Below are 16,039 nucleotides of genomic sequence, written 5' to 3' on the forward strand. Positions count from 1 at the left end.
CCTGCATCCATCTGGTTTCTCCAATATGCTCATTTCTGCTTAATCGCATTGTGGCAGATGAAATAGATACAAAAAAGATTAGAATCAATAGAATCGGTAGAATTATTATTAATTTGAGCATATGAACCGAACGTGCTCCGTGCTTAATGGATTTCCCAGGGCTTGGAGGACAAAAAAGGGCAACGGAATAAGATACCAGATCGGCGTAGTTCATTGTTTCCTCATTTTCACACCGCATGAAATGATTCGAAATAATTTCTCTTTGCGACAGCACTACAATGGGAGGAAGTAATTGAGTTTTTGAGAATGGTAACAACAACGAGGAACAACGGGAATATTGCTGTATGGCGTGTTGTTGGTTTTGGCGTCGGCCAGCAGAACGAAATGAAACTAATTTGTCAGGTTACGATGACAAATGAGTCTGAAAGCGGTTCGCTGGGTGGGATGCCATCGTAGATTAGTGGAATGAACCGCCGGAGGTGTGAAAATTGATTTATGCTTCTCTGAGTTTTCTATCTGGTGTATCTTGTACTACTACTTGATTCGTCATTAGTTGGAGTTCTCGTTTGACAAAAATGGCATATAATTAACGGTTATAAATGAAAATGAGAACATAAATTCAAATTTTCGTTATGAGGAACTAGACAGTGGCTTTGGGAATTATGATGTTAACAAAACAAAGTGAGATGTTCACTCATGGCCATTTCGTTCCTCACTATATTTCTCACAACAAATGATTCTCTCTATTTTTTCGTTTATAATATAGACTATCGAAAATGCGTTCTGGAAAATGGCCAAAACACTGGTTTTCCAAAGTGGATATTAAAGGGATGGCACCCATTCGTCTTAGGACAATTGAAGACATTCCACTAAGATGCTTTAACTAGTGCTCTATGGATAAACGAATGTAATTAATCTAAATGGATATTAATGTTAATAATAAAATCTATCCATCAAACCAAGTGAAAGTTTTCGTTTGGTACTCAATGGTTTAGACTGCCCCAGTAGCGCCTACCAGAATCTCGCCAATTACGATAAGAAACAGTGATAGTTACATCATTGTCTCACACCAGCTACAACTTAGATGGGATCGGACAAGACCTAGTCGAAGACTAGTGGACCTCGTAATCGATGTGGCAGATGATTTTCTTAGGAACTCCCTTGCGTCGCAGAGCACCCTACGTATTCTCGCTATAGAAACGGTCGAAAATCAATTATATGGACTCCTGGAGCTCGTTAATCTGTTCTAGAAAGATACGGAGAGTGGCAACATGGTCATCACAGGACCCAACGATAAAAGTGTCAAAGCGCAAGGCAAATGCCGCCAAGAAGCAGTTGTAAGTATACAAATTCGCTCTGTTGGTAGTCAATAACGCCGGAAATTCAATATGGTGGTCAAAAAGCCAAAATAACATAAAGCGATACACATTTCGGTTGGGCACCGAGTGCATGATGCAGCTTTTAGATGTTCAGAAATATGAGTAACTAGTCGACCCGGCAGACGTTGTCCTGCAAAGTAGGCGTTCTGAACTTCCCATAAGAAGTTTCCATACGATTCTTAATTTTAGTTTTTAACGATTTACTCAACTTTCCTCGGGATTTTCGCATTAGAAAATATCATATAAAGCCGTCGGAAACTATGGCGAACATATCTGCTGAAGGAATGAAAAAAATCTATCCAGCCGTTTTTGAGTTATGCGGATACGAACACAGACCATTTCATTTTTATTATATCAGTATTACACTCATAATATCCCAAGATCAAAATAACTAAAAGCTTTGCTATGGGCTGGAGGTTTATTAAAAGGCGTTTTGAATTTTATTTCCTATTCTTTGTGGTGTAAAATGTTCTTGTTTCGTCCATCATTTTTAACAGCTCCAACCAAGGAAAGGCGCTTTATAAGGCGAACACTTGAACAGCTATCGGCCCCACACGATAATGCCATTTTTAATAAGGACCTAGGATAGGATGTGACTACTCAATTGAGACTGCCTTGTTGTTTTTTAGTCGGTTGCTCTGACGAGGAGGTCGCCAGAACAGCCAAAGTAATTTGGTACAAAATCTTCCAAATATCATGTATCAAAACTTGATGTTTTTCTTTCCGTTCCATCCATTATTTATGTAAGAGAAGCGAAAGACTAACAGAGAGAAGTTTTCGCTAATGTAAATATGACTTTGAGATCGAAAATGACAGAAAGGTGAATCGTAATGCTTAAAATCAACAGTTTTAAACCTTTACAACCCTTGAGAATAATTAATATGGCGTTTGCAGTTCAATATAAATTTATTTTTTACCAAAAAACTGGAACTCAAACATTTACGTATTTTGCTTAATATCAACTTTACAAACCTGCAACACGGCCAAACTAACAACATGCTGCCCTACGAAAAACGCGCCCCCACCAATCGAAGTAATCGATTGTTATTTTCAACCGGTACGATTTTTACTGACTACTTGGCACATCTTATCCTAGATAAGGACCTGAGATTAAGACCTGAGATATTAAGACTACCACAGTAGGCACATACACGCTCAAAGGATAGATATTGATTGTCACACAGTTACTTCCACAATATGGCGGATTCTGAAGATCAAAAATTAAATGCACATTTCAAAGAAGACATGAGTTCAATCATTTCACTGTTGCTTCTTCTTCCTGCAGAAGGTAAATCACCGAACAACCTTTTTCAGATGCCTGTAATTCATTCCCTTCCAGTTCGTCAGATGGCTCGCTCGTGGATGACTACGTTCTACAATATGGGCGGAAATATTTTGGACAAACAGATGCGCAACCTATACGCTGCTTACATGTTGATGCAACTAGAGGTCAACCGTGAATTGACAAAGCCCTTCGATGAGCCAGCTCCGGGACACATCCATCAGCCATTGGTGAAATTGATTGTAAGTAGGGGTAATAAGATTTGTCGTTTCGAAAACACTGTTGGCGTTTGGTACTTCAACGTGAACACATCATAATCCACATGACATGAGAAATTCGAAATCTGAAGCTTGATATTGATTTGCGTGATACTAGTGATCGTTTATGCAACTAAATATTTGAGTTAACCGTTCCTAACAATGTCCGCAGACTAACAAGTACTTGGGGTTCTAGACAAAAAAAAATACAATTTGAATTACCTAGTAGAAAAGATATTTTAGTTATCAGATAAAGATTGTCGCTGTCGTCGCTGTCCGGAACATCTTTTGCTGGCGAGGATAGGGGAGCTTAATGTCAAAGAAGGAAAAAATCCATACGATTTGACAGCTTGGTACCCAACATGTTCCGGACAGCAGAACAAAGGGAACCGAAGCGACAATCTTTATCTAGTAAGGGAAGATCCATAAAGTACGTCACGCAAAAAATTGGCGATTTTCAAACCCCCTCTCCCCTTTGTCACACTTTTTGTATTAACATTCTAAAATTTTTGTATGAGTCGTCACGCTGCTCGGAACCCCCCTCCCCCTAGGAGCGTGACGTACTTTGTGGATGGCCCCTAACTAAAATATCTTTTCCTAGTAGCGATACTGCCTGTCTTGTCTTTAGCCAAGACACCAATCTTTTTGGGTCGAAACAAACTTTTGGGTCGACACCAATCTTTTTGAGCCGATTGAAATATAACACTTAGTATAGGGTGGCTCAAATTAGTATGGAAAAACTTATCCCAATTTTTTGATGGGACATCTTCCGTCATTAGAAGTTAATGTGGAAAAATGTACAGACGAACATCGAAATTCAGTAATTTGGAGCTAAATGGCATAATTCTCAAATGCCTATGATACTCACCCAGATCTTGCAGAATCAACGTAACGTATTTTTTTATGGAATATCGGGTAGTGTGCGACACCTCACTGTAGACGAGGCCAGGAACGGCTCCGGATCTACAATTTAATTTTGCTGGACTAGCCACTAAGAGCCACTAATCGCAAAAACAGAAGCCATGGATTGGCCGCATAAGTTGTAGGGCCCATAGGATCATGGATTGACTGCATAAGTTGTGGATAGCGCTGTACGGAATCTATCGGGAGGTTGAAACGTGTGATAGTTTTCTGGCTGATCAGCACGAGTCCAAAACATTCTTGTACCAAAACATTCAGGAGTTGACGCAACACCGAAAGGAGCTTTGCAAGCACGGGTTACTTTTACAGGTGCATGTGCTGGAGAGGTTGCTTAACAAACCTCGAATAGACCATTTGCACGAGCAATGGATTGGAATGTTTTGGAGGCGAGGACCTCTGTACGACTGGCTCAGTGATATGCGATGTATGGTTATTGCCAACATTGCTAACGATTTATCGATGATATATGTTGTTTAAATAGAAGAGAGCTGCAGCAGTGAACCCACTTTGGAGTAGAGAGGACACATGCTCTAAAGTTCGGCACCATACAACCATCGTTGTTAACCTGGTCGCAATTTATGTATTGCCGTCTTCTCTAGATCATCTCTCACTCGTTCTTAAGAAGGTACCCATTTATTTCCTTACACATGTTAGGTTGTGACATGTGGCCCATACGTAAACGGTTGAGATTGTTTTAGCGTTCACGTTTTGTTTGTTCCCATAGTACACTCGTGCGTTATTGTTGCGGTACAGTCACTCCGTCACTTCATGAAAACATTCAGAACTTCGAACTCAAACAGTTGGTTGTTGGGTCCTCCTTAGCCTAGCGGTAAGATGCGCGGCTATGAAGCAAGACCATGCTGAGGGTGGCTGGGTTCGATTCCCGGTGCCGGAGTAGACAATTTTCGGTTTGGAAATTGTCTCGACTTCCCTGGGCATAAAAGTATCTTCGTGTTAGCCTCATGATATACTTACGAATGCATAAATGGTAACTTTGCATAAAAACCTCGCGGTTAATAACTGGAGAAGTGCTGATTGAACACTAAGCGAGGCGACAATGTACCAGTGTGGCGATGTAATGCCAATAAGAAGAATGTCCCAGTGGGGATGTAATGAGAAGAAGAAGAACATTGCCCTGGAAACGATCAATTGATAATCCGTCAAGGATCAATAATAATTATTGATTTCCGTCGCGATCGATCAACCGCAACCTTCCGGAGCTTACAGCATCGTCAGACCGAACATGTTTGACCCCGAAATCGGAAACGGCGGAGCGATTCCCAATGCACACGGCATTATGGCAGGCATCTCCTAAGGACTCGGACCCCTACTGTTTGATCTGTTGACATTCAATATGCTAGAACAAGGTACCTTCGTACCGTACCTATATAAATTTAAGGTACCTTCGCTGAGGGTGACAATTAGGCTATGGGGTGAGATGGGGTCATCGCTCTCACATATATTCTTCTTCTTATTGGCATTACATCCTTCACTGGGACATTGCCGCCACGCTGCTTAGTGTTCATTCAGCACTTCCTCAGTTATGAACCGCGAGGTTTCTAAGCCAAGTTACCATTTTTTCAATCGTATATCATGAGGCTAACACGATGATACTTTAATGCCTAGGGAAGTCAAGACAATATCCAAACCGAAAATTGTCAAGACTGGCACCGGGAATCGAACCCAGCTACCATCAGCATGGTCTTGCTTTGCAGCCGCGCGTCTTACCGCACCGGAAATATAAAAAGAATTCTTTTGTTATTTCGGGCCGAAATTATTTCAGAAATACAAGTAAAATTTGTTTAGAAATTCAACAAGATTTGTTTTTAAATTTCTCATGAAATTCCTCTAAAAATACTTCTAATTCTACAATTGCTTCAATAACTTCTTCAGATCTTTTTTGAGAATCCTTCCAGTAAATCCTTTGGGAAATCCACACATTACATCGAAAATTCATTAACAAAATTTATATTTACAGTGGTATACAGCGCGAATTTTGTCTTCGTTTGCAGACTACGGTACTTAAGCTGGTTTCGAAGTCCGTAATAAGCCCTATTTGCAGCTGCAATACGCCTTTTCACCTCGCGGGTAACATCATTATCGCACGTCACAAATGTTCCAAGATACACAAATTCTTCCACCACTTCAAATTTTTCACCATCCAGCACCATTTCGCTATCACCACCACTAATGAACCCACATTGATTGCCAGCGACCATGTACTTCGTTTTGCTGGTATTGATCGTGAATCCAATCCTCGCTGTCTCCCTCTTAAAAGGCACAAAAGCCTCTTCCACGGCACGGCGATCAATCCCGATAATATCGATATCGTCCGCAAATCTCAGGAGCATATGCGATCTTGTGATAACGGTACCGCTTCTTTGCACACCAGCTCTCCAGATCGCTCTATCGAGCGCTATATTGAGTAGTAGATTCTAGCGTGCACTCTGCTTTATTCCATCTAAGGTAACAAATGACGTCATATTTCATTCGCAATCCTTGCACTTGATTTCGATCCGTCCAACGTTATACGAATCAGCCGTATCAATTTCGCCGGAAAATCATGTTGTTACATAATTTTTCATAATTCATTCCGTTGCACTGAATCGTACGTCACCTTGAAATCAATAAACAGATGATGTGTCTGGAGGTTGATCTCCCAGAATTTATCAAGGTTTTGTCTCAGGGTAAACATTTAATCCGCCGTTGATCGGCTCTCACGAAAACCTGCTTGGTATTCGCCGACGAAGAACTCCTCAAGCGGTCTCAATATGTTGAACAGAATACGGGACATCATTTTGTACGACGAATAAGATGGGTTATTCCTAGGTAATTGGCGCACTCCAGTCTGTGCCCTCTCTTAAAAAGGAGGAGGTCGCTAACATATGCGACTTTGTGCTGACTGGGTTGTTATCGGACGTTGTCTATTTACAATTGTGGGTTGGTTGCTATCTAGTGATTTCGATTTAAAAACTTAATCGGAAATAAGCATGACTTCGGCATATGTGCTTGGAAGTAAATAAATGTCATATAAACTTGACGGAAAATGTGTACTTTCGGTAAAAACTATGTAACACTTTTGAAAAAATGTACGAAAATGTACGCTTCAATAGTTCTTCAATAACCATACCCAAATACTGGACGGCGTATAGAAGACGGCAACTTTCTAAAACTTACGGATTCCAAAATATCTAACCCAACCAGTGTTCCCATGTACACTAGCATCAAGTTCGAGTTCCTCTTGCACAAATTTGTAGAAGATGGCAACTTTCTAAATATTACTGAATCCACAATATCTAACCCTACGAGTATTCCGAAATAATATGATTTTTAACAATATGGTTTTGATCCCCTGAATACATTTGTAGAAGACGGCAAGTTTCTGAATCTCACGGATTTCTAAATATCTAACCAAACTAGTTGTCATATACGCTAGCGCCGCCAAGCCGAAGAAATTCAAAAAAATATGATCTGCGACAGTTTCGCTTTGTCCTCTTGAATAAATTTGTAGAAGACGGGAACTTTCTAAATCTTACGGTTTCCACTATATTCAACCCAACGAGTATCCCCATATACACTAGCGCCACCAAGCGCAGGAGTTCCGAAATCATATGCGACAGTTTCGTTTTGATCCCTTGATCAAATTTGTAGTAGACGGTAACTTTCTGAATGTTGCGGATTCCAAAATATCTTACTTATATCAGCATAAACATCGAGCTGGTGAGCAACAACAACCACGCAATTCGTATGAACATCACGACTTGCTACGCCGTTTTGAGGTTTTGAGGTGACCGAAAAGGTAATTTTTGGTCCGATCGGCGGTCTCAACATCTCAGACAAATTTTAGAGGACGGGAAAATTTGTGAGTCCCAAAATTGTTCAAATCCGTTCACTGTCGGCTGAGATAAAGCGAAAATAGCGTTCCGACTGTTTGGGAGGGTTGCTTGTTGGAGTGTTTTAATAGATATTTAACTGAATAAGGTGTCATACACTAATAACGTGAACATTTTTTTCTGAGTTTATCAACCCCCTTCTTCTCCCATGGAAGATTTATTTTATACAAATGATTTGTTTTATTTGAGTTGGTGGTGATTGATCCCTAGAAGTTATGCCTACCTCCGTTCTGCTCATGATCTTAAGTATCTTGAGTTGTCAGCACTCATTATCTTATAATGTGGGGGGCTTGCGTGAAATAGAGCTTGAAACAAATGAGTGTTTAGAACAGGTATCCACCGGATGACACTAAACGGATCAACTCAAAATATAAACTTTTGCTTATGCAATCTGATAACTTTTATTTTTTCACGCATCAATTTCTTAGGAGCTTTGTTTTAGTGGATATTACATAACGCAAGAGAGGGCTTAAACTCTGCGTTATATTGCATGAATTCCCCGATTCGATGCGTTATTACTAATTGATAAAATTACGTCGAATCCTTTGGATATAACATAAGTGTTTAATATAGACAGACTTTGGTGATGTTTAGGCAAATAATCTTGTAGCGACACGGCAAGTATTTCCGTCCATCGTCGTAGGTGCTAAAACCAATGAAAGCAACGTTCATTTGCTGGAACTCCACTGTAGCAGAACGTTTCTCCTGAGCTTACGATTTGGTACGGATGAGTTTGGGAAAAGGTGTCTCTTATCTTGGTTTTCAAGACTATGACGAAAAGACGAAAATGCTTGCCTTAACCCTATAGAATAAGACTGAGTGAAAACTAATAATAATAAAATAATAGGAATGGCAAAAGTTTATACTTGTTAAGGGGGTCAATTATGTGACGAGTAATTTTATATTTATATTACAGAGAAACAGATGATGCGTGGAATTGGGTGATAATTTTCGAGAAACTGATTTGATTTTATTTCGTTTTAAATGTAACGTATCTTTGGAGCAGTTGTCCAGTGTTTGGAATGTTTCTTTAGTGACTTTAATATCAACAAGAACGTTATTTGGACAATTACTAATATTCCAGGGCAGTGGCGTAGCCAGGGGGGGGGGGGGTCGGGGTTGGACATCCCCCCCCCACCCCCCAAAAGACGAAATGTTTAGAAGAAAAATTTTTTTTAGAAGAAAAAATTGTTCAGAAACCCCCCCCCCCCCCAGACGAATTTTCTGGTTACGCCACTGTTCCAGGGTCAACTGGCGGAGGCCCTTTCATTATTTTTGGTACAGACGACCGGCATTTGAAGAAAATGAACATTTATATGAACAAAAAGATTATACTCCCACCAAACATAGACGGAGCTACAGATATCGGTTGAAAAGAAAGGCGTGGAATCGAACATCTAGGGATCCAAGGACTAGCATCCGTCCTTGGTGCACAATTACCATACTAATCATAATTGATTTGTCTCGTTTCAGCAAACGCAACTCTTCTCCACTAATATTTCCCTTTCCAGTCAGCTCTCTTTTCTTTAATGTATCCGACACTTGTGGGACTGGTTAAGCCCAGCGCCTGCTTGTGGTTGGAAACCGATGTACTATACGGTCTAGCGCATGCTAACGGTGAAGGCTTGGTAGGTCTTCACCTAACTTAAGTGTAGATGGGCGGACAGTGTCTGCCAGGGTGAAGGCTGATAAATTACAATTACAATTACAATTACAATGATTTTTTTATTTGAGTTGTGCGTAAGAAAACGACAGGCCCATCATAAGTAAGGTTACGTAATATGTGCATGACCCCTAACTTGTTCAAACGTCCCTATGGCATGCCCCAAAAAATGCCTTTTTTGCCTTATAAGCTCGGCGATACTCAATTAAAAATAAAAATGCTAACACACAAGAACAGTCAATACTTTTTGAATTATTTTCTTCAGTAGGTAAGCATTTCGCCCTGTGAATGGATTACTACTAGGGTTAAGGCACGCATTTTAGTCTTTTCGTCATAGTCTCGAAAATCAATAAAAGTGATATTATTTTGCCAAATTCATCCGTACCAAATCCTAAGCTCAGGAGAAACGTTCTGTTATAGTTGAGTCTTAGCAAATGGATGTTACTTCCGTTGGCTGTTCCTATTATAGACAACACACAGTGAGAGACGCCTGCCCGAGCAAAGCTTGAGAGCAAATCGATAAATATTTTTGATGTTGTGAAATTGCCTATTTTTGATAACTCGGGTTGATATCCTTTTAGCCGTTTTAACGGTTGAGAGATCAAAATCTATAGCAGAAAAATCTTACTGTGATAATTAATTGAAAAATATTCCTGCTGTCGATGAAAGCAAATTGACAACTAATTTTGATGTTGGTTTTTGCTAACAAAATAAGTAATCAGCCTGATTTCATCCTATCATACAATCTAGAAATCTATAGCAAAATGAAATCGAAAGATGTAATCAATCACGAAAATTAGAATTTGAAAACAAATCATGATTTCAATTTTATGGCGACTTCAAAATATGTTTTCAATTTGCTCTATTTTAAGCTCTATCTGGAATAAGGGCGAATGTCGCAAGAGAGAATTCTCGCTTAACTTTTCAAAAGGTCCTAAGTAACATTTTTTTCATGATTTAATCTGAATAATGCAATCAACATATTTCATGTTGGTGGTGGTTGATCCCTAGAAGTTATGCTTACCTCCGTTCTGCTCATGATCTTTAGTATCTTGAGTTGTCAGCACTCATTATTATATAATGTGGGGGGATTGCGTGAAATAGAACTTGAAACAAATGAGTGTTTAGAACAGGTATCCACCGGTTGACACTAAACGGATCAACTTAAAATATAAACTTTTGCTTATGCAATCTGATAACTTTTATTTATTTTTCACGCATCAATTTCTTATGAGCTTTGTTTTAGTGGATATTACATAACGCAAGAGAGGGTTTAAACTCTGCGTTATATTGCATGAATTCCCCGATTCGGTGCGTTACTACTACAGTAACAGCTGTTTCGGGGTAGTTGGGATCGAGTTTGGATAACTAAAGTAAATATGATTTATTAAAGCATGTGCACGTAAATGTTCTAGTGTACTTTTAAAATACCTTACGAACTACCGAAACGTTCCATTCACATGACAGCTGATTCTTTCAGAAACTAATGTGCTGCTTCAAACATGTTCAATTCTCGTCAAAATTGATAAAATTACGTCGAATCCTTTGGATATAACTTAAGTGTTTAATATAGACAGACTTTGGTGATGTTTAGGCAAACATCTAGTAGAGACACGGCAAGTATTCCCGTCCATCGTCGTAGGTGCAGAAACCAATGAAAGCTACGTTCATTTGCTGGAACTCCACTATAGCAGGACGTTTCTCCAGAACTTACGATTTGGTACGAATGAGTTTGGGAAAAGGTGTCGCTTATATTGGTTTTCAAGACTATGACGAAAAGACGAAAATACCTGCCTTAACCCTATAGAATAAGACTGAGTGAAAACTAATAACAATAACAATAATAGGAATGACAAAAGTTTATACTTGTTAAGGGGGTCAATTATGTGACGAGTAATTTTATATTTATATTACATACAGAGAAACAGATGATGCGTAGAATTGGTTGATAGTTTTCGAGAAACTGATTTGATTTTATTTTGCTTTAAATGTAACGTATCTTTGGAGCAGTTGACCAGTGTTTGGAATGTTTCTTTAGTGACTTCAATATCAACAAGAACGTTATTTGGACAATTACTAATATTCCAGGGTCAAATGGTGGAGGCCCTTTTATTATTTTTATTACAGACGACCGGCATTTGAAGAAAATGAACGTCCATATGAACAAAAAGATTATACTGCCACCAAACATAGACGGAGTTACAGATATCGGTTGGAAGAAAGGCGTGGAATCGAACATCTAGGGATCCAAGGACTAGCATCCCTCCGTGGTGCACAATTACCATACTAATCATAATTTATTTGTCTCGTTTCAGCAAACGCAACTCTTCTCCACTAATCTTTCCCTTTCCTGTCAACTCTCTTTTCTTTAATGTATCCGACACTTGTGGGACTGGTTAAGCCCAGCGCCTGCTTGTGGTTGGAAACCGGTGTACTATACGGTCTAGCGCATGCTAACGGTGAAGGCTTGGTAGGTCTTCACCTAACTTAAGTGTAGATGGGCGGACAGTGTCTGCCAGGGTGAAGGCTGATAAATTACAATTACAATTACAATAATGCAATCAACATATTTCATGTTAATCTATTGATTGCAATACTCAAATTAAATCATGAAAAAAATGTTACTTAGGACCTTTTGAAAAGTTAAGCGAGAATTCTCTTCGCCGACTTCCCCTCTTTTAAATTAAAGTGACAAGCAGATGATTTCGTTGCGGTTTTTCCCCTCAGAACGAAAGAAAACAATGAAAACTTGCATTATGAGGTGATAAACCGCGATGAAATCCTCTGCTTGTCACTTTTATTTAAAAGAGGGGAAGTCGACGAAGAGAATCCTCTCTTGCGACATTCGCCCTTTTACCAGATAGAGCTTGATTTATGATATTAGACTTTGCTCGGGAAACCCACATTCTACACCACGATGCGATTGCTGTAGGCACGAAACACATGGCGACGGACCACTTTTTTGTTTTAATTAATATACCTTCAGAATGCTGATGAGTATGTTTCAACAATATATTGAATTTTATTATACTTTATTTTCAGAATGCTGATGAGTATATTCGATTTTTTGAAAAATGTGAAAAATTTTACCTCTCGAAGAAAGGAACCACGGGAGACCCTCATATGGAAGAGGTCTGCATGAAGCCGAACGATTTTCTCTGCAGACTACCGCCCATCCAATCCGGAGTGGTCATGTATGGCGCCTGCTTCAGCAAAAATAACCAATGAAGTCAACGAGAGCGATCGAAATTAAATGTGTTTTCCCCTCAGGCTGGCAATCCCATCATCGTCGTCATGCAGATCATTTATTTATATCACGTTCCCCAAACAACGAAAAACATGGACGGCTTCAGCCATATTCAAATGTAATTTTGTTTGTTTTTCTTTATTTCATCTGCATATAGAAGCGGTAACAAGACGACGGCGACGCATTTATAATTTCGAATCACGATTTCAACGGGTTTCGTATGGCTGAGTTGCTTGTCCAAACCCGATAGCTCGTCTCTTCGCCCATTCAGCTTGTTTCGATTTATAATGATCTCCCATCGTTGTTTGTATGTTTGCTATAAAGAAGACATGGGCAGCACTAGACTGTCATTTGAACAGGGGTCAGATCGAATAGTTGAGTGCAATATTTTCGATGTATACCCGAGCAAAGCTTGAGAGCAAATCGATAACTTGTTTTGATGCTGTGAAATCGCCGAATATGATTACTTGATTTGATATCTTTTTGGTCGTTTTAAGGGTTAAAATAACAAAACGTATAGCAGAACAATCTTACTGTGACATAAAATCGAAAACTATTCCTGCTATCGATGAGAGCAAAAATTTTGATATTTGAGATTTTGACTTTTTTCTATGGGCGACCCTAAACAAGTAAACAGCAAGTTGGCAATTCCCATCTACGAAACGCAATAAGCTGTATGGCCAATGTTCATTAATAAACAAAAGAGTCGGGTTTTCCTTCGAATGCAACATGTTACGAGCAAACTGCAAAACATGCTTGAAAATGAAACTTGGGCATTCAATTTCTGCTTTTTCTTATTATGTTTTTTGATACAACAATCTCCCTCTTGCCTTTCTAATATACTAAATGTTACAGAAAGCCCTGAGATCTGTATGGTGTTGTATACCGCTCAAGTTTTATTGACAAATTGAGGTCATTTTGTATATATAGGTATATGCATCTCAAAGTAAAAATGTGGACACGCTGGTGTTTTTCATTATTCGATTTGTTCGCAACAATAGGGGGTCGTTTTTGCGCTTTTGAAAGTTTTGTTCGTTTCCAAGCGAGAATACGAAAGAGCTGTCGAAAGGAGATGCGCAATGAGGCCCCTAGTTTTCTGTTTTCTATCCTTGAGCTGTCCATGGCGAAAAAATATTCTGGCGATTGCCTTTTCGCTTCTTTCTATTCAGATAGACCACAGCGCAAGCGAAGAGGCGACTGATTATTAGCTTTGCCTTGCCCACGATGCCATGGGGCGATACACAATTTTCCCCGTATATGTATACTACTCTGCTAACTGATGGTGATCTTCGTTTCACTTCTTTAGATGCCTCGCAGGCAGATTCAGAGTAAGGAACATCTTGTTCAAGAGAATGACGTCCAACAGGCGGAACAGCCGTATGGTTGAGTATAATGTTTATTACGTTCACCTCAGACGGCGAAGGTTGGGTCTTCCATCGCTTACTGGCCTAATCTAGCCACGCCTTTTGTGGTTAGTGGTTTTCTAGTTCAAATGCGGGGGGTGTTGCCACTTTATGAACGCCCTCTTCATTCGAATGGAGTTTATCGCAAATGGGAGCTCCTTTCAAATTGATAAACTCCACCTTCTTTCAAATATCGATGAGGCAGCTTCATCTTTCTTGTTTGGCATTCTGGGTAGTGGAAACGGTGACAAAAATGTGTCCGAATTGTTTCAGTTTTCCAATCAGATATGTTAATGAGCTGATATTGGGTCTCCAGTTAGCCTTGCGAGCAAAGACGTAGGATTGCCAATCCGGAGATGACGAGTTCGATTCTCGGTCCGGTCTATAGTGTTTTTGGGTTGGAAACATTCTCGACACCCTGGGCATAGTGTATCCATTGTACTTGCTACACAAGATATGTACATACTTTCATGCAATGGCGGGCATAGATAAGCTTTCAATTAATAAATAAGGAAATGCTAAAAGAATACTAAGTTGAAAAGCAGGCTAAGTTCCAGGTGAAATGTAGTGCCATAGAAGAAGGAGATTAATAAGCTGATATGAATAAAGTACCTTAATGAAGCTTAAAGAAATAAAGAAAAAAGCTGTCATTCATATTGATTCGGTTTTTAAAGTTATGTGAGACCCAGCCAGCCAGAGGATGGCATATTTAAATACAGTTCTGTATTAAAACCTTGCTCAATCTGTATAAAATTTTGGCATATACAGATTCGGTATATTTCAATAATAACATTGTATTAAAATCTAGCAATTGTGTTATATATTCCTACATTCTTCCTCTTCTTCTGTCCTTATGACAAGCTTACATTTCTTGTATTAAAACCAAATACCGTCAACTGCGGGGAAGATGATCATTTTTAAGACAAAACATGCAATAACAATGTGTGTTTACATTTTACAAATATTTTCAAAACATGTACTGCTGTACGTTGCAATAATCAACAACTTTAGTTTTCTGAAATGCGTTCGCATTTATTAAAATAAATTAAATTATCGCACATTTTTTGAGTAATCTGGATTGGAGTGAAGTTGATCAAGATAGCTCTACTAAAATCATTATGACCTAGTAGTCAAAATACACTAAGTTATTTGTATGAATGTTGAATTTCCTACGTAACGAAGTCTACGAAGTCAATATTTGAAACGAAAATAGCGTCATTTATGACTATCTCTCTCTTTCTTCCACAAAATACATTTTCATGATTATAATCGAAAAACTCGGATTTCTACCTAGCGGTAACATTACTTGAACTGAGAATATTGTTGGCTACCGTTTCATAAAAAAATTTGGCACTTTTGACTGACACATCAAATGATCATCTTCACCTCAATGATCATCTTCCCCCCCAGTTGACGGTATGCCAAACATTGTTAGATTTGTTTTTTTTTGTGTAAATCATGCACAGCCTGAGCTTTCTCATTTCTGTTAAAAACATCTCATATAGGGGAAAATTCCTAAGGCTTTCACCAAATTACTTTAAAACACAGGTACAGCTCAGCTGTACTTGATCATGATTTGTTTATATTTGTTTATATTTATTCATTTATGGTGTACATCAACAGATTGTTTGTAATCTTAATGATGATTTGAAACTAATATGGTCACTAAAATAATAACTAATTAACAAAACAGTAAAATCACAACGAAAAATAAAATTGTCATTGGACTTAAGTATTCTTATCTTGCATATGCGCGTCAGCTACTAGGACGGAAAACATTTACAAAAATACGGCGAAGCGCATCTCTTGCCAAGTGGTAGTTGTAGGAATAATAACAAGCGGTTCAATTTATCGCTAGATTCAAATATTCCACGAAGGAAATGAAACATTTCGCATAGTTAAAATCGAATATGATTTCACTGTCTCCCCAATACTATATGAGCACGGTAAATTGTTTATACATAAACGTACGTCTGATTACTGCTACTTACGTC

General features: G+C 38.9%; 1 protein-coding gene across 1 annotated transcript; it reads left to right on the forward strand.

Annotated features, from left to right (window-relative positions):
• The first annotated feature begins 2,434 nt into the window (after positions 1-2,434).
• Positions 2,435-12,764, forward strand: LOC134221124 (uncharacterized). Its single transcript, XM_062700319.1, has 3 exons — positions 2,435-2,667; positions 2,719-2,903; positions 12,438-12,764. Exons 1-3 carry the CDS (start codon positions 2,577-2,579, stop codon positions 12,621-12,623), a joined length of 462 nt encoding a protein of 153 aa, XP_062556303.1. The 5' UTR covers positions 2,435-2,576; the 3' UTR covers positions 12,624-12,764.
• Positions 12,765-16,039: the final 3,275 nt, after the last annotated feature.

The sequence above is a fragment of the Armigeres subalbatus genome, chromosome 3 (genome assembly GCF_024139115.2).
Source record: "Armigeres subalbatus isolate Guangzhou_Male chromosome 3, GZ_Asu_2, whole genome shotgun sequence".
Classification (NCBI taxonomy): domain Eukaryota; kingdom Metazoa; phylum Arthropoda; class Insecta; order Diptera; family Culicidae; genus Armigeres; species Armigeres subalbatus.